We start from the raw sequence: 25,193 nt of genomic DNA on the forward strand, positions 1-25,193 counted from the left end.
CAGACTCTCAATGTGAAACATTAAAACTGTTCAGAATCCCGGCACTTAGACTTCCATTCTCTGTGTCAAACAGCTGAAGAGGACAGGTTAAAAAAAAAAAAATAAAAAAAAATCAAAAGTAGAGTTAATATAATAATAGTAAGAATAAAAATAACAATAATAAAAATAGAGTGACCAAAGTTTTACGTGTATTTTGCATTGCTATTTTGATATGGAATGCCAGTTCATTTTGCATTGTTGTTTAAGAATAGGGCCTCATTACTATAGACTGAAGTGCTTTTCTTTTTGTGAAATTTTTTTTCTTTTTTTTTTGGAGAGATTGGAATATTATTTTTGTTGTGCTTTCACTAAACGATACTTACATTGGGGAGAGCAAGTATTTGATACACTGCCAATGGGTTTTCCCATTGGCAGTGTATCAAATACTTGTTCTCCCCACTGTATGTTTGTTGTGAAGGAGTTGCCAATAAACGGCGCGGTCCAAAGAACGCCTGTGTCCACTCGCCTTTACTGTATTAAATATATCTGTACATATCTTACCCAAAATACAACAAGAGACACATAATTGCCACTAAAAGAAAGAAAACTTACCGAAATATGTGTGGAGCACAAATAGGAATTTGTGTTGCATTGTGAATACAGCATAAACGTCTCACAACTACTAATTCTCCCACGTTTTGAAGAAATAACATGAGTATGGAACGGCGCTGCCCCCAAGCGGGCGGTGGCATTCTCTTCACTCTTAATGTCCATAAACGGCCTCATTCTATAATCTGTTTGAGGCAATATGCGAGATGGTCATTCACCCAAGCGCCAGCAGAGGGCGGCATAACTCCATAACAACAAGTGAGCTTTTCACTGAACAGTCATTTAAATTTGTCTGAGCGGGACATCTGCGTTAATTGCGTCAAATATTTTAACGGGATTAATTTTAAAAATTAATTAACGCCCGTTAACGCGATAATTTTGACAGCCCTAGTTTTAATATAAAATTTCTATAACTTGTACTAACATTTATCTTTTAAGAACTACAAGTCTTTCTATCCGTGGATCCTTTTAACAGAAAGAATGTTAATAATGTTAATGCCATCTTGTTGATTTATTGTTATAATAAACAAATACAGTCCTGTATGTTGAATTTATATATCCATCTTGGTTCTTATCTTTCCATTCCAACAATAATTTACAGAAAAATATGGCATATTTTATAGATGGTTTGAATTGCGATTAATTGCCATTAATTACGATTAATTAATTTTTTGGCTGTAATTAACTCGATTAAAAATGTTAATCGTTTGACAGCCCTAATATATATATATATATATATATACATACACATATATATAGCATAGTTAGTTTTGCTATTAGAATAATACTGCTATTAATGTCCATAGGGGGCATTAAAAAAAAAATAATAATAATAACTATATATGTGTAGATAGGTCTGATGCCAGTGAACATTTTTGAGTGGTTGAAAGTGAAAAAATATTCATAAATGACTTAGTTTTCACACTTCAAAGGAAAAGCCACACCTTGGACAAAATCACAAGAATTTAGTCAAAATAAAATAACGCCCACAGGTTAATCAACAATGTCGACTAGTCAGGACAGCTCTAGAGGGATCGTTCCCACTTCAAATGGATTGGACGTCTACTACTGGTTAACTTATTCCAATCGACATCAGAAGGAGGAAAATAGCTTGTTTTTCTGTTTATTGGTTAATTTGTAGAATATCCTTGAATAATTTCCTGACCCATGTATCAATAATTGTTGTATTGCCATATTGTGATATCACCACTATTGTGAGCATTGTATCGCAAATGGTATCATGTGGTATCCAGAGGTTCCCAAGAACAAGTACTAAAACATACCGTCATGATGCCCTCCAGAAGGCCCGAGTCCGGTTTAGGCGCTATCTGCCTTTCCATGGACCACTTGTCCACGATGGATGACACCAGTGGATTGTCCACGTTCAGGATGCGGAAACCAGTCATGTTGACGCCACAAAAGCGGTACGGCTCCAAATCAATGGCCATCAGATCCTTCGGAGAAAAATATCTCATTTAGTCTCGCCACGCTCGCCGTTTGCCTTTCAAGTGCTCATCCTGTGTGCTTTTCTCCTCACATGAAACACAGAATGATGCAGCTTTTGATTAGAGAGATGCTATATTAAGATCAAAATGAAGCCAAAGAGGGAGAAACAGTCATTTTCAATGCCATGCCAGGAGAATTATGCCTGGTAAATGGGTTATAAAAAGCCAATCTATGAAAAATTGTAATATGTGGAAGAGAAAATGGAGAAAATTAATCCTTTTAGGCGGAGTTTGACTTTTGAGGCGGAGGTGGGGGGGGGGGGGGGGTGTACAACATGTTGATGACCCCGAAATGCAGCCTCAGCAATAAAATTAACTTACAAGAATATTTATAAAAATGAGATGACAATGAGCGTTGTTTTGTTTCCCATCATTCTTGAGGGCAATTCTAAATCAGGGTGCTTAGGCAATACTTTTCGCCAAGATCGTCAACCATTGAATATGGTACTCCTGCCAGTGTCGTGCCAATGTAGTTACCCCTGTCAAAAATTGCATCCAATGGGCGGAGCCATATGGAGGTAGATTTGTGTCTCTATTATTCAATTAAAAAAAAAAAGTTGCTTCCATCAAAAAAGTCGCTTCAATCCAAAAAAAAAAAAAAAAAAAAAACGTGTCTGAATGCAAAAATAAATTTGAAACTCATAAAAATGCATGTTAAAGCTATTTTTCTTTGATTGATAGATTTTTTTATTTTTTGGATTGAAGAAATGTTGATTTGTGTTTGGGCCACATTTTGGCTAGGACGTTTTTGTCTTTATTATTCAATCAAAAAATAAGTTGCTTCAAAAAAGAAATCACTTCAATCAAAAAAATAATAATTTTCAGTCGTAGAAAAAATTTTTGAACGCGAAAAAATATTTGAGATTGAAAAATATGCATTTGAACACTTAATTTTTCAATGAAAAAGTTTTCTTTGATTGAAGCAATCCTTTTTGTGTTTGGGCCATATTATGGGTAGGACATTTGTGTCTAAATCATTCAATCCCAAATAAGGTTGTTTCAATCAAAAAAAAAAATATTTTCAATCAAAGAAAAAAATCATTTGAAAAATTAAATTGCCCTCCCCTCATTTTTTTTTGTTTTGTTTTTTTGTGTGAAAATTATATGCAGAGCAAATGACCGTCTAAGGTGCTAGTTACATGATCTGTTAAAAAAAAATTTGACCAATTCTAATTTTTTTTTTTTTTTTTGTTCATTTCATTCATTTGTGTTGCAGTTTTTTTGCTTTACAACTTTTATATACAGTATATAGGAAAGTCAATTTCATGCAATGAGACTTTTTGGCCACCGGGGGGGGCCTGGCCCCCCCTTAAAATCCGCTTACCGTAATTTCCCGAATATGACACTCACTTTTTTCCCCAAAATCAACTTGTAAAATCATGGTGCGCATCATACACGGGGACAGGGATGGAGACAGAAATATATATATATATATATAAAAAGACCGATTTTTTTTTTTTTTATTGACACGGCCATGTTGTGTTGAAGAAAACTTATGCAGCGATCCGTTGCTGACGTCACCATTTTGTTTCGGTAATACTTCACTCTGATTGGTCGAAAGATTTTGTCTGTGTTAAATTCTGCTTTTTTTCACTCTTCATAAAGCACAGAATTTAGTTTCTTGAACTCATCTGAGTCAACGTTTATTGCAACTCGGCAACTCGGACCATAACAAACGTAACGCAACACAGTCTTCCTGTGTCCATCAATTATATCTGCACCTCGGGAAACTCAAACCCAAATAACAATAGTTCGTCTTGTGAATCAACAGCGATGCGCTTGTTCCGATTTACGACTTCAGTCCCCTCTTTTACTTTACCGTATCAATCCATGGAAGAAACATTTATTCATCATGATGAAAGGAGCAAGTTAAACAGCAGCCTTTAAAAGAAAAGTCACATCTGTTTTGTTTTCTCCTGGATTCTGGTAAGTTGGAGAAGTTGCCAGATCATATTATTACCGTGCATATTGTCAGTTTACGGTAATAATTTGAACTACCAATGTGCTTTGCTTGTGCTGTGTTTCACCAGTCAGTAAAATGACATTTCTGTATCTGTACACGAGCTCTGTTTTCTTGTATTCTTCTATTTAATGGTGCTAAAATTAGGGTTCGCGTTATACACGGGTACAATAATTTTCCCTAGATTTTATAAGTAAATTTGGGGTGCGCGTTATACACGGGTGCGCCTTATATTCGGGAAATTACGGTATGCTTTTGTCTGAACATGTCACCTTTGTGTTCACATAACTTTCAAAGGTAATATTCCTGCCGTACAAAATACACTAAAAATATGGCGGCACATTGTTGGGTCGTTAATAATTCATTACTTCCATTCCCTTGGCTGGTAAAAGCGATTCAATTTAGGCTGGTGTTATTTCTGGGGAAGCCATGGCAGCCAGAGTGCGAAGTCACATGTTGACACATGTCGCGGCATAATGGGCCGGGGGGGCTTGGAAAAAGACATTTGGATCAACATAGATATTTCATTAGCACCCTGTAGGGTTAGTGCAAGGCTAACGGGAGCCCCTTAGACACTTACTAAATAAAACGCCGCCAGCCACTGAATTATTTCTCCTCTTCTCTCCGTCTCGCAGTATCACGCCGGCTTTTTATGGGCGCGGATCAAAGTATATCACTATTGTTCCGTGTGACATTCGGAAATGCTCGCAAAAGTAGATCGGGTCGCTCTCCGAGCTTTTGAAGCTAAGAATACAAACTAAGTGGGACAGAAATGTTGGCAGACGTACAATTCATTTCTTGTGACATCCTGGTTTCTATTAGAGCTTTTTTAGGGTGTCACAAAAGTGTCTTGTTCCAATTATAAGTTCACATTGGCAGCGCCGCTGCCTTTTTACCAGAGACGTCGCACGGAATCCATGCCATTCCAGAAGAAGGCTGACGGCAGAACATTAGGAACATCCGCACAATCTAATGAATACAATTCTGCAGTTCTACAAAAATGATAGCTGTCAGGTTTGATTGACATAGTTGAATAGCGCTACACATATGGACGATATTACAGCATAACATTTATGTACACTTTTTGCTTGGGATAAGACATTAATAAGACCAAACAGATTGGGTGAACGGGGGTCAGGGCTACATTTTTCACGCATATGAACCTAATTAATTGATATGCTAAATCAGGGGTGCTCATGACGTTGATCACGATCAACCAGTATTTTTTTTTTTTAATGTACATAATTGATCATGATTGTTGTGTGTATGTTGTGTTGTGTGAGCTACAGTGGGGAGAACAAGTATTTGATACACTGCCGATTTTGCTGGTTTTCCCACTTGCAAGCCATGTAGAGGTATGTAATTTGTATCATAAGTTCTCTTCAACTGTAAGGGACGGAATCTAATATAAAAATCCAGAAAATCACATTGTATAATTTTTAAATAATAAATTTGTGTTTAACTGCATGAAATAAGTATTTGATACATTACCAACTAGTAAATATTTCGGCTCTTAGTTCTTTTTTAAGAACCCCTCCTGTTCTCCACTCATTACCGGAAGTAACTCCACCTGTTTGAACTTGTTACCTGGATAAAAGACACCTGTTCACATGCTCAAACAAACAAACTCCAACCTCTCCACAATGGCCAAGACCAAAGAGCTGTGTAAGGATTGCCTGGCACGGCCAGTCTGTTCTCCCTGTGTTTTTCCAAACACAGAGTATAGTCTGGGACCCAGCCCATTAACGGCCTCTCGAGCAAGTACAAAATCAATCGACAAATCAGATTCGTTTATTTGCGTGACGTGTTCTTAACGAGCAACTTCACTCTTCCGCGTCGGAGGTCGTCTCCACAACAACACAGATGGCGAACAGGAGAGCCGAGAATATGTTCCAATCCACGGTAAAACAGTTTTAAATTACCAAAAACACATCGACACAAGTCATTGACAACAGTCTGTCTCGCGCTAGCCATGTTGAATAAACTCCGCTCTCCTCGTATGTTTACTTCCGCGCGCAAGTCCCTCGACCCGCCCGTCGCTGATTGGTCAAGGCAATTAAAGCGTGGCTCCGCAAGAAGCATCTTAAGGTGCTGGAGTGGCCAAGCTAGTCACCAGATCTGAACCCGATAGAAAATCTATGGAGGGCGCTGAAAGTCTGTGTTGCCCGGCAGCAGCCCCGAAACCTGAAGGCTCTGGAGAAGATCTGCATGGAGGAGTGGGCCAAAATCCCTGCTGCAGTGTGTGCAAACCTTGTCAAGGACTACAGGAAACGTTTGGTATCTGTAATAGCAAACAAAGGTTTCTGTACCAAATATTAAGTTCGATTTTTGTGATGTATCAAATACTTATTTCATGCAATTAAATTCAAATTTATTATTTAAAAATCATACACCGTGATTTTCAGTTTTTTTTTTGTATTAGATTCCGTCCCTCACAGTTGAAGAGAACTTATGATACAAATTACAGACCTCTCCATGCTTTGCAAATGGGAAAACCAGCAAAATCGGCAGTGTATCAAATACTTGTTCTCCCCACTGTACATACGAGGTTATGTAGCACCCCTCTCTCTCTAACCACCTTCTTGCTAACGTTTTTCTAGTTCCATAGTTTCCAGCAGAGTTCACAACATTTCTCACAGTTTATTTAATGTTACCAGTAGAAAAAACAAAGAGAAGGACATGTCTCTTGAAGCAACTTCCTACTTGAGTTTTGCAGGTTAGCAAGTTCACACAGTTTAATGTTATGCTAACACTGATGCAGGTCGGACCTACAGTAGCAAAATTAATGGAGTGTTCACCACTTCCAAAACAATGATGTCTTTTTCACATTTCTAAAAATGGCTACTGCTGGCAGAAATATCTAATGTGCGTGTGTGTGTGAGGGTCAAGTCATCAGTGAATCAAAATGGAAAAAAATGGACCGGCACATTCAGCAAGTGAAAAGATGTACATGTAAACCTAAACATAATGGAAAATAATTCAGTTAATAAGGGTGGGGTCAATTACAACAATTAAAATATAAGACAATATAAATAACCTACATAACTGAAGTCATTACATAACGCAAATAAAGTTGCTTAAAAGTTGGTGGGGACAATTTGAGCATCCTGAAAAGTTGGTAGTGTTTTGTCCCAACCGTCCCTATGCGAACCTACGCCCTTGGGTGTAACAGTACACTAAAATGTAATTCTGGTTCAGTTTGTTTTTAAGTGCTCGGTTTTGTTAATTTTCAACAAAAAATGCATGAATTTTTTTTTTTTTTTTTTAATTTGTGTAAATAAATAAAAGTGAACCTTTTGAGTAATATTTCAAATAGATTACACCCCGAGTTTATAAAATTAAAACATACATAAACAATTGAAAATAAAATGAAATCTTGAAATTATGAATGAACAAACAAAACAGCCTTCGCAGCAACAACCTGAAAAAAGAAAATTTGATTACTTAGTTTTCGCACTATAAGCTGCCACCCACCAAATTTGACATGAAAACGGCATTTTTTCATCGATAAGCCACGCTGGACTATAAGCCACAGCTGTCCTCACTGTACTATGGGATATTTACACGAACAGATACTGACCAGTAACACTTTATTTGACAGCGGCAACATAAGACTGTCATAAGACCAAATGAACCACCATTGCTTCAAAAAGCTTCATTTGGCCATCACTGTTCTTTTGGGGGAGACAGTCAACCTCTGCTACCACCTGCTGTCAACACTGCTGTCGTCCAACATGCCTCCTAGTAAGCCTGAACGATATATCGTTTAAACATCGCCATCGCGATGTGCGCGATAGTCCCATCGCAAGCACGTGCAATAGTTTTTTGTTTTTTTTAAATCCACATACGCCTTGCTTTCTGCTCTGCGCACAGTCTCACATTTCCTTCACCCAGCCCTTTGTTCCTCACAGTCACTGCAGCACTTGCTTATTAAAGTTAACGATGCTCGTTGTCTTTGATCTTGCCAAAGAAGTGGACTTCAAAGCGGAGCAATGTGTCAATCATCGTTTAACTTGTTAAACAGTTTCTGCAAGGAAGCCGCGCCGAAATGAATATGTGTGGAGACGTTGGAGACATAACATAGATGCCAGAAGTGATCATGAGGAGTTTGAAATTTCTACATGTCACTCCAAGAGTCAAAGCTAAGGTAGATAAACAGAAGCATTTAATAAAGCCAAGCATTTTTCTACTACAGTACTTTATTCTTGTTAAAAAATGATTTGGTTGGACAGTTATGTTTAAAACTGATCATAATTAGGACATTTGAAGCGCTTAAAAACCATTTATTTATATACATTTTTTAAATCACTTTGGGGGGAAAAAGTGAGAAAAAAACATGTCATATATGTATCTCTTTCCAATGCTAAATCTGAAAAAATACATTGAGCACAAAAAAACACACAAAAGAAAAAAAAAAATGGGTGGGGGTGTGCTACTTTGCGGTTTTTCACTTATCGCGGCAGGTTCTGGTCCCCATGAACCGTGAAAAAGGAGGGATCACTGTACACTGTGGTGATGGTGAGTCATCCAAAGTCTTTCCAAACAGCTATTCAAGTCATCTATTGAAAATTTCTATAATTTTTTTCCCGCACTTTTTCGCAAACTTCCAAAAAATCGCAACAATAGTTTTTTCCAATATCGTTCAGGCCTACCTCCTAGCATGCATTTCAGCGCTACTTGTTTCATTAATGGCCAGTTATGGAATTTGGTAACACTTTCTTTGACATTGGCGCCACAAGGCTGTCATAAAACCATCATAATTATGTCATGACACTGCCATGAGCATTAATGAATGCTTACGACAGACATAATTCTGTGTCATCAGGCAGATTATCTCCCTTTTGAATGGATGTAAAAGATCCGAGCTGAACATAAATGCAATTAGTGGGATAATTTGCCGGATGACACTTAATGACATCTGTCCTAAGAAATCATTAATGCTCATGATAATGTCATGCCATAATTATGACGTCTTATGGCAGTCTTATGACGCCGCTGTCAAATAAAGTGTAACCTATTAACCCAATTAAATCAACAAATAAGCCGCACTAGACTATAATCCGCAGGATTCAAAATGAAGGAAAAAAGTAGCGGCTTATATTTGGAAAATTACAGTACACCCTCTAAAAAATGGGATGAAACTGCTTGCGTCTGGAAATTACGGTATTTAGAGTTGTCTGACAATGACTTTTTAACCGATAACCGATATCCTCGATATTGTCCAACTCCAGCAATTCAATACCAATATCAAACCAATCCCGATACAGACGGTCGTGGACCGTATATTATATTACATATTCATGTTATATTATTTTGGCTTCATTCTGCAAGTGTTGATGTCATGAGCAGCGGAATAAAGTCAGCAAACCACACGAACATTTGACATTGTCATTTCGGAGCTTAGCTCGCTGTCTAGCTAGGACTTAGCGCCAACGTCTTGGCGAGGACAGTACAATGTCGTATAACACGTTTTTCGATAGTTTTTTTTTTTTTTTTTTTTTTTTAGAGGGTGTTTTGAAGTATTTAAAGAGTTAATTCAGACCTACGCAGAAATCCAGGTTACATCACCAGCGCAAGGACGGAACTCGTTCGTAAACTGATGATTACCTGTACTTATATACTGTATAACTGGAACTTTGTGGGTGTGTCTCTGTGTGTTCATTCCCTATGGACTGGATTTTGGCAAAATTTTACACAGTTGTACTTTATGTTTCTGGGAGGGTTTGATCTCTTTAGGCCTCAATTTAGTGCGGAGAATGAATTCGTAACTCCAAACAGATCATAGAAAATCCCTGATTGTGGGCATAAGACACGTATCTTGCAATTGCAATGTCTTGGCAAGCATGACAAGCACTTTTTTTTTTATGGTGGCGTACCCAGCTGGTGGGCATCTTGGCTAGGCCGACTAGCGGATGGAAAACATCTTGAAAAGTATATATATCATATTGCCCCGTTATTTCTCTGTACGTGCCAATACCCTTGACATCATTTTTGTGCCGCATCTGTACTGATACTAGTATTGGTATCAGTGGGACACTTTTCAGTATCGGCATCGAAAGATTTCTGAACTGAAGTCTATTTAACGGAATACAGTGGTACCTCTACATATGAATTTAATTAGTTCCAGGACCTTGTTTGTAAGTCGAAGTGGTCGTATGTCAAGCCGAATTTTCCCATAGGAATACATTATAATTCCATTAATTCATTCCACAGCTCGAAAAACTACACTAAATTCTTAATAAATACTGCTGGGATTGTTGCAAATAGAAATTACTAAAATAAATGATTAAAAACCTGTCGAAGCTAGTGATTTCTTTGGCGATGTTGCAAAAAATAATAATTGTCAGCTTAACTTATAAAGACTGGCGAAGGGAGGTCGGAGGAGGACCGTCGGGATCGCAGACATTCGACGGCCTTATTGTCGAGCCAGTTAACAGACGCGCACACCACGCTCATATTTTTCTATCATTTCCATCTTCATTTCAATGGTAAGCCTGACCTTATTCCTTTTTTTCACCACCTGCACTAACATTCTTGGAACCCATATTGATTTCTCCCACAAGAAAATCTGCCATGCGTCCGTCTTGGGGAAAACAAAGAAACTGTGTCATAAATCGTCATATTTCGAGTATGGCGTCAGAGGTAGAAACAAATGGCGAGTCAAATTTTACGTTGATGTCGAAAAGATCGTGTGTCTAAGCGATCGTATGTCAAGCTACCGTTGTACTATCTGTCACATTGAAGTTTTGTTTTGTCATGAACAGTTACTGATAAATTGTGGCACTCTGAAGTCAGAGTATTACTGCCCCTGCATGAAATCTGATCATTTTAGTCAAGATTATGTTTAAAAAGAGTTCAATTCTATTTATTTGCATGAGGTGTTTCAGACTAACACACAATTTGCAACTCGCTTTGCCTCTAAATCTACTTTTAAAAATACAATTTGTCAGCCTTTGCCCCTGTCTGTGAAATAATAACAAACATCCTCGAGGTGCATAACGGGAAAATAACGTCACCTCTCTCGCTGTGTATCAAGACATTCTGGATCAAATCAAGGCGGTGCAGTGTGACACTGTGATGCAGCTTTACCTGATCAAAGCTACTGTTCCTGCCGTAATATTCCTGAATTAAAGATGAACAACATAAAGCATAAAAATGTCTTTGTTTCTTTCTTTTTTTAAAATAAGGAGTTTCCCACCCATTAGAGCAGCGGAGATGCTCTAAAGACATGATGCATGTCAAAACAATGACATTCAGCACGCTCCGGAGCATGCAAGATGACACACATCAGGGCCGGGCCTCGATGTCATAACGTATTATCACCACCGACTGGCCAAGTCCGCAGAGACGCATAGTCAGTGTATGTGTGTGAAAGAGAACGAGACAATAACAGAGGGTGAAAGCAACGGCACAGAACATGCTGCTATTCGTTCCCAGTCAACGTGTTTGTCACCAACATGGCGTCAAGGGGCAGCAATAGCTTCCTGCTGGGTCGGCGCTTGGGAGGTGGCGGGGAGCACAACGGTGATAAAAGTGACGTTTGAAGCTAAATTGACTCTTGTTGTGGCAATTGGACGCTTGAGCTCTGCATGTGTGCGATGCACTGTTTGACAACAGAGATTGTCAAAGGCTGTCACTGAAGGGAAAAGGTTTGAAAAGTGCTACAGTTGGATATACATCCATTGCTTTCTTTTTGAAAGTCAATTTGACTGATGTGGAATTGAATTATTAGATATGAGCTATTTCAAGAGCAAAAATCAGAAATGTTGGTAACACTTTACAATAAGGGTCCCTTAATTAACATTAGTTAATGCATTTTTAGACAATAACTCATGTTTAAGTAAGATGGCAATAATTCATTTAACCCCTTATCTATCATTTATTAATATATTAATTAACGTGAGTTAAAGCATTAAGTTAATGCATTAGTTAATGCATTTTAACACAATAACTAATGTTTAAGTAACATTATAATAAATCATACAGTGGGGCAAATAAGTATTTAGTCAACCACCAATTGTGCAAGTTCTCCTACTTGAAAAGATTAGAGAGGCCAGTAATTGTCAACATGGGTAAACCTCAACCATGAGATACAGAATGTGAAAAAAAAAATGAAAATCACATTGTTGGATTTTTAAAGAATTTATTTCCAAATTAAAGTGGGAAATAAGTATTTGGTCACCTACAAACAAGCAAGATTTCTGGCTGTCAAAGAGGTCTAACTTCTTCTAACGAGGTCTAACGAGGCTCCACTCGTTACCTGTATTAATGTATTAACTCATTATCGGTATAAAAGACACCTGTCCACAACCTCAGTCAGTCACACTCCAAACTCCACTGTAGCCAAGACCTAAGAGCTGTCGAAGGACACCAGAAACAAAATTGTAGACCTGCACCAGGCTGGGAAGACTGAATCTACAATAGGTAAAAAGCTTGGTGTAAAGAAATCAACTGTGGGAGCAATTATTCGAAAATGGAAGACATACAAGACCACTGATAATATCCCTCGATCTGGGGCTCCATGCAAGATCTCACCCCGTGGCGTCAAAATGATAACAAGAATCCCAGAACCACAAGGGGGGACCAAGTGTATGACCTACAGAGAGCTGGGACCACAGTAACAAAGGCTACTATCAGTAACACAAAACGCCGCCAGGGATTCAAATCCTGCACTGCCAGACGTGTCCCCCTGCTGAAGCCAGTACACGTCCAGGCCCGTCTGCGGTACAAAGCCACTCCTTGGTTATTATCGCTGTCTGCTTTGGGCCATTGTCATGTTGGAAGACCCAGTCACGACCCATTTTTAATGCACTCACTAAAAGGAGGAGGTTATTCCCCAAAATCTCACAATACATTGTCCTGGTCATTCTCTCCTTAATACAGTGCAGTCATCCATGTCAGGTTTGCTGGGCAGGCAGGTTGTGTGGACCCAATTGCAGGGAAACAAAAGGCAGCCAGGGAAGTGGTGGTGATCTCAAAAACGTTTTAATGATAACTAACAAAAGCACAAAGTACAACCAAAAGTACTGGGGATAAAAAATGCAAGGTTCAAACAAAACTTACTTTACCGGAGGGTTTAGAACACGAGGGCTTGGACAGGATCTTGGCTTAGACAGAGACATAGACACTGACATTGACAATGACGCAACAAGGACTGAAAAGAAACTGGGAGCTTATATACACACGCAGACAAAGGGTAACGAGACAATGAGGAACAGATGGGTGACACAGGTGGACGCAGATTGGAGGATACACAAGGAGCGGTACACCAGGTGAAATCAATGGCAATTACAAGGATACACTAGGAGGGAACCAACACAAAACCTAACAGTCCAGTCCCAAGTGCAGAAAGCATGATGCTACCACCCCATGCTTCACAGTAGGGATGGTGTTCTTGGAATGGTACTCATCCTTCTTCTTCCTCCAAACACTATGAGTCGAATTAAAACCAAAAAGGTCCATATTGATCTCATATGGCTACATTACCTTCTCCTATGACTCGTCTGGATCATCCAAATGGTCATTGGCAAACTTTAACGGGCCTGTACATGTGCTGGTTTAAGTAAGGGAACCTTCCCTGCCATGCATTATTTTAAACCATCACATCTTAGTGTATTACCAACAGTAACCTTGGAAATGGTGGTCCCAGCTCATCTGAGGTCATTAAGTAGCACCCCCTGTGTAGTTCTTGGCTGATTCCTCACCATTCTTAGGATCATTGAGACCCTACTAGGGAGATCTTGCATGGAGCCCCAGCCCGAGGGAGATTAACAGTAATGTTTAGCTTCTTCCATTTTCTAATAATTGCCCTAACAGTGGATCTTATATGACCAAGCTGCTTGGCAATTCCCCTGTAACTCTATTTAGCATTATAGAGGTCTACAATTCTGTCTCTGGTGTCTTTGGACAGCTCTTTGGGGTGTATGGGGTGGACATGTGTTCATATGCAGCTAACTGCCTCAAACTTGTCAAAAAGACTTAAAAAGACCAACTCCAATCCACTGATTTAGAAGAATCAGTGGAGTGGACGTGGACTTTTTAAAGGCGACTAACAGGACTTAGAGGCTCATAATTCTAGCTAATAGGTATGTGCTCAACTCAAAGAATTGCGTTCAGACGATATGGAAAAAAGAACATTGTATTACATTTTTTGGCCCAGCCCTAAATGGAAGTTCCATGAAGTCAAATGGCAACAGTTGGTTCAATTCTACAAAACACTTGTGTCCAAAACTAAAAAATCATCTTTATTTTGCATTTGACGAGCTTTCCAAAACTGCAAAGATATTTAAAATCAGCTTTACGCTTTAAATCCTTCAAATTTGAGATATATTTTAACAACTTAAAAATCTGCCAAAACAGGCAACTGTTAAATCTGAGGTGTTTTAGGCTGATATCTCAATATTTATGATGATCTGCTCACAAAAGCACACTTGAAATACTTAAGAAATCAAACTTTGAAGTGAAAGTTTCTAAAGTGAGAGTTTATATTTAAATCAGGTTGATGCATATCAAATAATTTGCGGCTGTTGATAACATTGTCTTTCTATATAACGTGTAATTGGTTATTCGCTAAAGACAGCAGCATTATTTGCTATTTGTGAGTTGAATTCTTTGTCTCCCCAATTAGAAATAAAAATGGAGCACATTTCACCTTCCAACTAAATTGTGTGGATTTATTGTTATCCCTTTCACAAACCTGTCATTGTTATTATTCTCTCTTAGCTATTTAGATGTTCATTTGTTTTTACATAAAACATTTTTGACTGTCTTATTTGCCCCATAAAGGCATGCAGACGATTACATTGTAGTGTTTTTCAAGCTTAGAAAGCCACATTTAATTTTCCACTGATGTGTTCAATGGCGCTACCTCAAAAGAATGCGCGTTGTCGAGGCACATAAAAGAGGCGTGTTTGTCTCGCCGCACTATTATGCCTTTCAGGTCGTCAAAGAAAATGACTCTGTAACTGTGTATCCAAACCACTGCCCAATTAGCTGCTGTTTATCAAAAAAAGGACTCAATACACAAAAGATTAGAACATTTTGTATAAAATCATTGGCTAACATTGATGGGGATAGACATCCATCCAATCCATTGGACGGCTATCGCTGTCAATGGCAGCCAATGTTATTAAAAGAGGTACATTACCAGAGTGGTGAAGATGTAGTGGTAGTACTCTGTCATCATCCCCATGGTCTGGGCCTGGTAATAAACAACGGAGAAAATCTTTTTAATCATGTAATCATCAAAATGTGGGCGGAGCTTGTTGAGCTCCAATCAGATACAGCGGGGCAAATAAGTATTTAGTCAACCACTAATTGTGCAAGTTCTCCCACTTGAAATTACCTCAACCATGAGAGACAGAATGTGGAAAAAAAAACAGAAAATCACATTGTTTGATTTGTAAAGAATTTATTTGCAAATCATGATGGAAAATAAGTATTTGGTCAATACCAAAAGTTCATGTCAATACTTTGTTATGTACCTTTTGTTGGCAATAATGGAGCCAAACTCTTCACAAGCTTTTCACACACTGTTGCTGGTATTTTGGCCCATTTGTCCATGCAGATCTCCTCTAGAGCAGTGATGTTTTGGGGCTGTCATTGGGCAACACAGACTTTCAACTCCCTCCACAGATTTTCTATGGGGTTGAGATCTGGAGACTGGCTAGGCCACTCCAGGACCTTGAAATGCTTCTTACGAAGCTACTCCTTTGTTGCCCTTGCTGTGTGTTTGGGATCATTGTCATGCTGAAAGACCCAGCCACATCTCATCTTCAATGCCTTTGCTGATGGAAGGAGATTTTCATTCAAAATCTCTCGATACATGGCCCCATTCATTCTGTCCTTCAGATCAGTCATCATGGTCTCTTTGCAGAAAAACAGCCCCAAAGCATGATGTTCCCACCCCCATGCTTCACAGTGGGTATGGTGTTCTTTGGATGCATTTCAGTATTCTTTCTCCTCCAAACACGAGAACCTGTGTTTCAACCAAAACTTTCTATTTTGGTTTCATCTGATCATAACACATTCTCCTAGTCCTCTTCTGGATCATCCAAATGCTCTTTAGCGAACCACAGACGGGCCTGGACGTGTACTGTCTTCAGCAGGGGGACACGTCTGGCAGTGCAGGATTTGAGTCCCTGGCGGCGCATTGTGTTACTGAGTTACCTTTGTTACTGTGGTCCCAGCTCTCTGTAGGTCATTCACTAGGTCCCCCCGTGTGGTTCTGGGATTTTTGCTCACCGTTCTTGTTATCATTTTGACGCCACGGGGTGAGATCTGCATGGAGCCCCAGATCGAGGGAGATTAACAGTAGTCTTGTATGTCTTCCATTTTCTAATAATTGCTCCCACAGTTGATTTCTTTACACCAAGCGTTTTACCTATTCCACATTCAGTCTTCCCAGACCGGTGCAGGTCTACAAATTTGTCTCTGGTGTTCTTCGTCCTTCGTGGAGTTTGGAGTGTGACTGACTGAGATTGTGGACAGGTGTCTTTTATACCGATAATGATTTAAAACAGGTGCCATTAATACAGGTAACGATTGGAGCCTTGTTAGACCTCATTAGAAGAAGTTAGACCTCTTTGACAGCCAGAAATCTTGCTTGTTAGGAAGCGTTACATAAGTGATAACACATGTGCGTTATTCACACAGGCCTATGCCTCATCATTAACCCCTACAATAGCTCCAGTGGAAGAACTTGTAAATAGTTTCAGTTCCAGTGTGATGACTGTAATGGACACTATTGCCCCGATTAAGACAAAAACTTTGTCAAGAAAGAAGAGGTCACCCTGGAGAAATGCCATACTAGCTATAAAACAAAAGCAAGTTTGTAGATGAGCAGAACGCAGATGGCGAAAATACAAACTCCTAGTTTTTTATGATATCTACAAAGAGAGTCTTCGCAAATACAACCAGGAAATGAAAAATGCTAGACAATCATATTTTTCAGAGATCCTTAGTAGAAACACCAACAATACTCGCACACTATTTTCTGTTGTTGACAAACTGACAAACCCACAAGCATCAATACCTCAGGAATTGGCATCTGAGGTGTCCTGTAATAATTTCGCAGCATTCTTTACACACAAAGTACTAAAGATTAGACAGACTGTGTGCAACTCCGGATTAACAAATGTTACACTAAATGCCTCCCAAAATGTCCCCCACGTCAATCTTAGACAGTTTAGCCTCTTGGACTATGCCACTTTAACACAAATTGTGTCGAAATTAAAGCCCACAACATGCTGCCTTGACATCCTTCCTTCAAACTTTTTCAAAACTGTTTTTCATTGCATAGCCCCAGACATACTTCAGATTATAAATACTTCCCTCCAAACAGGAGAGTTTCCTCAGACTTTAAAAACTGCAGTAATAAAACCTCTCCTAAAAAAAAAACTAATCTGGATGCCTCAACCATTAATAATTACAGGCCAATATCAAATCTGACATTCCTGGGGAAAATTATCAAAAGGGTTGTGTTTGAACAGATCCAGACTTTTATGATCCAAAACAATCTTTTTAACTCATTTCAGTCTGGATTTCGGCCACAACACAGCACCGAGACCGTGCTTATCAAAGTCCTAAATGATATACGTCGGAATACCGCTGCAGGCAAATCATCTGTTCTGCTACTATTGGATCTCAGCGCCGCATTTGACACGGTTGATCACAACATACTACTCAGCAGATTGGAACAGTGGGTAGGGCTTACTGACACTATTCTTCAGTGGTTCACATCCTATTTACATGATAGGGATTTCTTTGTGTCAATTGGAAACTATCAGTCAGAACGAACCAAATTTACGTGTGGAGTCCCTCAAGGGTCAATTCTTGGACCACTCTTATTTAACATCTATATGCTTCCGTTAGCTCAGATAATGGAACATCTCCTATCACGCCTATGCAGATGACACACAACTGTACATTTCTGTGTCCCCACATGATTATAGTCCCTTAGTCTCCCTGAGTAAATGCATTCATCAAATCAATGAATGGATGTGCCAGAATTTTCTCCAGTTAAATGTGGAGAAGACAGAGGTGATCATTTTTGGGCCAAAAAAGGAAAGGTCAAAGATAAGCAGCCAACTTAGCACAATGTCACTTACAGCTACAAATCAAGTCAGAAACCTTGGCGTAATTATTGACTCGGACCTAAAATTTTATAGCCATCTAAAGTCCGTCACTAAATCCGCTTATTACCACCTAAAAAAATATAACCAGAATTAAGGGGCTTCTGACTCAACAAGACATGGAAAAACTTATGCATGCATTCATTTTCAGCAGATTGGAGTACTGCAACGGTATATTTACAGGTCTTGATAAAAAAATCAGTCAGGAAGCTGCAGCTAGTACAGAATGCTGCAGCCAGAGTCCTCACAAATACAAGGAAGCTGGACCACATTACACCGGTTTTGAAATCGCTACACTGGCTTCCAGTGAGTCAAAGGATAGACTATAAAATACTACTGCTCGTCTACAAAACACTTAATGGCCTTGGACCAAAATACATGCTTGACTTGTTAGATTCCTATGAGACATCTAGACCCCTAAGGTCGTCTGGAACGGGTCTTCTGCATGTTCCAAGAACAAGAACCAAGCAGGGTGAGGCAGCATTTACTTACTATGCTCCTCACCTCTGGAACAAGTTACCCGAACGTCTGAAGTATGCTCAAACTGTTAGCTCCTTTAAATCAGGGCTAAAAACGCTTTTGTTTAGCACTGCATATCCATAACTGTCTATATATTTCAATCTACCTGCCTTCTATTCCTCTTGTGCTTATCTCTATTGCTGATTTCAATGATTATTATTAGTAGTAGTTTTTGCTTTATTTTTATTTTTGTTTTATTTTTATTTATTTATTTTTAATCTGTGATTAAATGCAATCTTTTGTCTTGGTTTTTACGTTGTGTTGATTTAAATGTGATTTTTATGGTCTTCATGTGATGTAAAGCACTTTGAATTGCCTTGTGTTGAATTGTGCTATATAAATAAATTTGCCTTGCCTTGCATTGTTTGTAGGTGACGAAATACTTATTTTCCACTCTAATTTGGAAATAAATTCTTTAAAAATCAAACAATGTGATTTTCTGTTTTTTTTTCCACATTCTGTCTCTCATGGTTGAGGTTTACCCATGTTGACAATTACAGGCCTCTCTAATCTTTTCAAGTAGAACTTGCACAATTGGTGGTTGACTAAATACTTATTTGCCCCACTGTACATGTATCCAAAGACAGCCAAAGCTAAAGTACCAAACTTTTTTTCGCTCTCTGTTTACCGACAAGTGCGTTTCTGATAGTAAATAGCTCAGCTCGCACTTGACAACAAAGGGCGGTAATTCGACTGTGGTTTTTGTTTGTTTGTTGTTTCAAATCACCGGGGACACACTTTCTCATTTTCTCTCGTCCAAGCGCCAGACGGAACGCGAGCTGACAGATGCTTGTTGATGTGAGTGCGTGCAGACAACTTGATGGCATTGTGGTACCACAAAAAAAATTGTGTGTGTGTGTATATGTAGGTATAAGTACATGTGCCGCATTGTGAGTGTTGGATGTTGAAAGCATGTTTAAAATATAATGGCATCATAGGCATTTTATCCGGCTCTCACACACACACACACACACACATCTGTTGTGTCTTGCATGGATTAAGTGGCCCGCATTGCACTCATTGTCTTAGATGAGGCAAACACTTGAATTGAGAAGTGAAAATTGAAGTGCACGACAATCATTTAATACTGGCTGTACGCAAGGCTTTAGTCAGTAGCTATATAAAGGTGTTTGTATTATTCTGTCAATTGTTATCTTTTTATGTTTCATTTATTACTGACTGTATCGCATAAGTATTGTGCGTGTATTATTTGCATACGATTTATCATAATTTTCTGACTATAAGGTGCCACCCACCAAATTCGACACGAAAATGCCATAGATTGTTCATAGATAAGCCGCACTGGAGTATAAGCCGCAGCTGTCCTCACTGTATTATGGGATATTTACAACAAACTACCATATTGGCCCGAATATAAGACAGCCCTGATTATAAGAAGACCCCCTCTTTTTCAAGACTCAAGTTTGAAAAAGACTTTTTGAACCTCAAATTAATTTTTATACAGAAAATAATAACAGTACATCTGAAACAAATGATTATAACTATATATTTGAGAGAAAAAGCATGTTATTTTGCCCCATTCAAATCTTAATATCTGAACATTTAAATATGTAAACTAAAGTAAAATCACATTTGTAAATGAATGGCTTCTGGTTTTTGAAATTTAAAAAAACCAATCCATTGTGATAAAACAACAAAATTGCAATAACTTCATTAATCATTAAAAAGGGGTCTAACTGTAACTGTAGTCTTGAAACAAATCTGAATAAAGAAAAACATTGCAATAAGATAATGCAAACCGGTTAAACTAAAAAGAGCAGCTGAGCTCTGTCATGACAGAACATTACTCCTCAAGTTCAGCATTCGCTTCAATGATATCTGGCGCTATCTAGCGTCGTGAATGGGTATAATGTCTAGACCGCGAATATAAGACGACCCCCTCTTTTTCAGTCTTATTTCAATGCAAAAAAACACCGTCTTATATCCGGGCCAGTACAGTATGTTAACCGGTAACACTTTATTTGACAGCAGCATCATAAAACTATCATAAGACCAAATGAACCACCATAAAGAAGCTTCATTTGGAAATCACTGCACTCTTGGGGGAGACAGTCAACCTCTGCTGCCACCTGCTGTCAGCACTGTTGTCATCCAACATGCCTCCGGGCATGCATTGCAGCGCTACAGATGTAGATAATCAATTCATGTAATTATTTCTTCAGTTACTGCTCCAGTTGTTTCATTAATTGCTAGTTATGGTATTTGGTAACCCTTTATTTGACAGTAGGGCCATAAGACTGTCATAAGACACTCATAATTATGAAATGACACTGCCATTAGCATTAATGAATGCTTATGACTGAAGGAATCTGACACGCGGAGTTTGGCCTTTTGGCCAGATTGCCGGAATCACGCCAGCCGAACCGCCGGACCTGATCTGGTGCAGCTCCAACAACACAGGCGGGCGAAAATCCAACAACCCGGCCATAAGGCCAAACTCCGTGCGTTCACCTTAGTCTTTTCCTGACTCCATTTTGAAAGCTGGAAAAAGGCTTCGAAACACAAGTTGACGATTTGGTCAGGTTGACAGCAATCGAACGGCAAGGCAAAACAGCAACAGACCCAGGCGAGGAGGCAGATTGGTTCCAGGGTCACAATTTCACAAGTCAACAAAAGATTCCTGAGAAAAATGACCACAATTAGTTAAACATTGTCTTTTTGAAGGCTGAATGGGGCAGACTTTGGCCAGGAAGAAGGGTATATTTGGGCGTTGTTTAGGATTCTTATCTGTTTGTTGATTGGAGAGGAGGATTCAGGAGTTACTGTTGTCAGGGCAACGAGGGTTGTGGATTTTGCCACTTCAGTGCCACGTGAGTGCTGAGTGTTCACTTCTCGGTCGTGAGTTCCTCCTTATCAGATGTTCCTTGTCAAGACAAGATGTCCCGCCATTTGTTCTGGACTGTCCGGAAGAACTTATTGCGGGAGTTGGTGGTGCAGACGTGGACTTGTAGCTGTCTTGCCTATCCCCTGGTAGTCAGCATCAATCTTGCTACGCGTTGGGCTTCAGTGGTCAGAAGGCATCATGTATCTCTTATGCCCTTTGTCAAATATATTATGCTTGTTTTACTTAAACTATGATATAAATGCTATTTATTTTATAATGGGTATGTTAGAGTAATACTATCAGTCAAACAGTAAATGCGAGAAAAGATACTATTCCTTCATGACAGATGTCATTTTGTGTCACCCGTTAAATTATCTCACATTTAAATGGATGTAAAAGATCCAAGCTGGACATGAATGGAGTTGGTGACATAATTTGCCGGATGACACTCAATGACATCTGTCATAAGCATTCATTAATGCCCATGAAAGTGTCATAATTATGATGGTCTTATGGCAGTCTTGTGACTTTGCTATCAAATAAGGTGTTACCTATTAACCCAAATTAATCGACAAATAAGCCACACTGAACTATAAGCCGCAGGATTCAAAATGAAGGAAAAAAGTAGCGGCTTATAGTCTGAAAATTACGGTAGCTCTGGTATATAAATACAGTTGGGTTGAGTTGAGCTGTATTATCATCAAAGAGTTTGCTAGAAATGCAGTAACTATTCTTGTAAAACTGTAATTTTTGCATTGTATTTTTGCAATTGGATTGTTAAATTTTATGAGTTGATTTTTTTCTTTTATCCTAGACAATTGTTTTAGGAATTGCCTAGGATAAAAGAAAAATTCAACTAATTTATAAGTGTAGACAAAATGAACTCAATACAACTATTGTTAAATTGTGTTTTACCTCTTTTCCTTGCATTCATATTGTTAAATTATTTTACTATTGTAACAATATTTTGTATGGGTAAAACAATAGTATGCATTAATTATTAAAATATACAGAAGTAGTAGGTTACGCCACACTGCTTCCACTCTTGTTTGCAGTCTAATCACCTCCCGGCTTGACTATTGTAACTTACTGCTCTTCGGTCTCCCAAATAAGTCCCTCCACAGAAACTGCAGCTCCTCGAAAACTCAGCAGCACTCCTCATCACTCGGACCCCTAGCACACATCACATCACCACCCATCCTCCACTGGCTCCTAGTTAAACACAGAATTACCTACAAGATCCTCCTCATTACCTTCAAAGTACTTCATGGCCTGGCCCCACCCTACTTATACTACTTATCGCCTCTGTATTAACAGTCATCCCCGTTCACTTTGCTCTTCCTCTACCCTCCACCTTTCTGTCCCTAGTGTCCGTCTCACCACCTTCGGTTCCAGAGCTTTTAGTCACTGTGCCCCACAGCTCTGGAACTCCTTACCGCCTGACCTCCGCAACATATCCGTTCAATCTTTCCTTCCCACCTTGACTTTAAGCCCTGTCTTGACTCAACACTTTTATGCTATTTCTATCTGTGTCCATCTATCATCTGCCGCTTAATCCGGGGTCGGGTCGTGGGGGCAGCAGCTTTAGCAGGGAAGCCAGCCCCCAGCCACTTCAACCAGCTCCGCCGGTGGGACCCCAAGGCGTTTCCAGGCCAGCCGAGAGACATGGTCTCTCCAGCATGTCCTGGGTCGTCCCCGGGGCCTCCCGCTGGTGGGACATGCCCGGAACATCTCTCCAGGGAGGGGATCCGAACCAGATGCCCGAGCCACCTCAACTGGCTCCTCTCATCGCGGAGGAGTAGCAGCTCGACGGCGAGTCCCTCCCGGATGACAGAGCTTCTCACCCTATCTCTAGGGGAGAACCCGGACACCCTGTGGAGGAAACTCACTTCGGCCGCTTGTATCCGGGATCTTGTTCTTTCTTTCAAGACCCACAGCTCGTGACCATAGGTGAGGGTAGAAACCTAGATCGACTGGTAAATCGAGAGTTTCGCCTTTCGGCTCACCTCCTTCTTCACCACTACAGACTGAGTCCGCATCACTGCAGAGGCTGCACCGATCCGCCTGTAGATCTCCCGCTCCCTCCTACCCTCACTCGTGAACAAGACCCCAATATACTTGAACTCCTCCACTTGGGGCAGGATCTCATCCCCAACCCAGAGAGGTCACGCCACCCTTTTCCGGCTGTGACCATGGTTTCGGATTTGGAGGTGCTGATCTTCATCCCAACTGCTTCACACTTGGCTGCGAACCGCTCCAGTGAGAGTTGGAGGTCACGGCTTGATGAAGCCAACAGCACCACATCATCTGCAAAAAGCAGAGATGCATTGCTGGGCCCACCAAACCGGACACCCTCAATGCTTCTGCTGTGCCTAGAAATTCTGTCCATAAACATTATGAACAGAATTGGTGACAACGGGCAGCCTTGGCCGAGTCCAACCTTCACAGGGAACGAATTCGACTCACTGCCGGTAATGCGGACCAAACTCTGACATTGGTCGTTCAGGGACCGAACAGCCCTTACCAAGGGGCTCGGTACCCCGTACTCCCGGAGCACCCACCACAGGACTCCCCGAGGCACAGTGTCGAATGCCTTCTCCAAATCCACAAAACAGTTTTATGTTATCACCTTTTTCCACCTACAGTATGATTGACATTCTGTATTTTTCCACAATATATATTTTTTTTCATAAAACAACATTTTTTCAGTAACCCCTAATGAAGTAAAAACTTTTCCCTTCAATTAATTTTGGCAATACTAATCTTCACAAAGCTTTCTTGTGACTCTCTTGCGTAACTCTACATCAAATGCATTTGAAGCACTTGCTTCCCACACGCAATCCATTTGAAAAGAATCACATGATAATTACTTACTTTTCCAAGTTTGTACCCAAACACGAGTGACTGTCAAAACTTCAACACTACTCTTATTTTCTCATTCATTTCAAAGACGACGACCACGCGCAGCCAGTTTTGCCATGAAGGAGAAACGTGCCTGAAAACCTTGTTTCTTTGTGGAAGAGCCAGAAGCGGATTTCCGTCAACTTTCATCCCGACAATGTTTGAGGAGGAGACGATGCATTTTGGGAGACAGTAACTGAAAGTGACAGCGCACTTAATGGAGGAGGGGTTGAGGATATCTACAGGCGCACAACATGATTGCTTATATCCATCTATTAAGCTGGCTACCACTTGCTATACTGTTCTTCTTTCTTATTTTTGCTTCTCCTAAATAACAAGGGCACTCATTTAACTCACTGGCTGCCATTGACGGCACTAGATGTCCAATCCATTTTGACTGGGCGGGGTGAATGAATGAACGTGGATTGGACGTCTAGCACCCTCAATGGCACTGAAAGATGAGCATTCACGCACAGTCCTCCCAGTGTAAATGAATTGGAAGACAATGGCATGCAATGAATTAAATGCTGTGTGAAAAAAAAAAAACTACAATAATACTAATAATAGAGACACAATAAAACTATACTGGTACCTCGAGTTGCAAAAGCTTAGGTCCACGACAAATTCATTTTAAGAAAGGTTTTTCTCATCTTTTTCGCGTCATATTATGAAAAGTTATTCATGATACGTAAGATAAAACGTGTTGTAATAGATGATTCCCGCTCACAGAAAAGTAATAATGT

General features: G+C 39.7%; 1 protein-coding gene across 1 annotated transcript in view; it reads right to left on the reverse strand.

Annotated features, from left to right (window-relative positions):
• The window catches only part of grik3 (glutamate ionotropic receptor kainate type subunit 3), a 283,742-nt gene that overhangs the window by 109,154 nt on the left and 149,395 nt on the right, over window positions 1-25,193 (reverse strand). The window contains exons 5-6 of the mRNA XM_057834915.1: window positions 15,200-15,253; window positions 1,872-2,042 (exon numbers count right to left, since the gene is read on the reverse strand). Coding sequence (XP_057690898.1) covers window positions 1,872-2,042; window positions 15,200-15,253 — 225 coding nt within the window. The remainder of the gene's footprint in view (window positions 1-1,871; window positions 2,043-15,199; window positions 15,254-25,193) is intronic.

Source organism: Corythoichthys intestinalis, chromosome 4, assembly GCF_030265065.1.
Source record: "Corythoichthys intestinalis isolate RoL2023-P3 chromosome 4, ASM3026506v1, whole genome shotgun sequence".
Lineage (NCBI taxonomy): Eukaryota > Metazoa > Chordata > Actinopteri > Syngnathiformes > Syngnathidae > Corythoichthys > Corythoichthys intestinalis.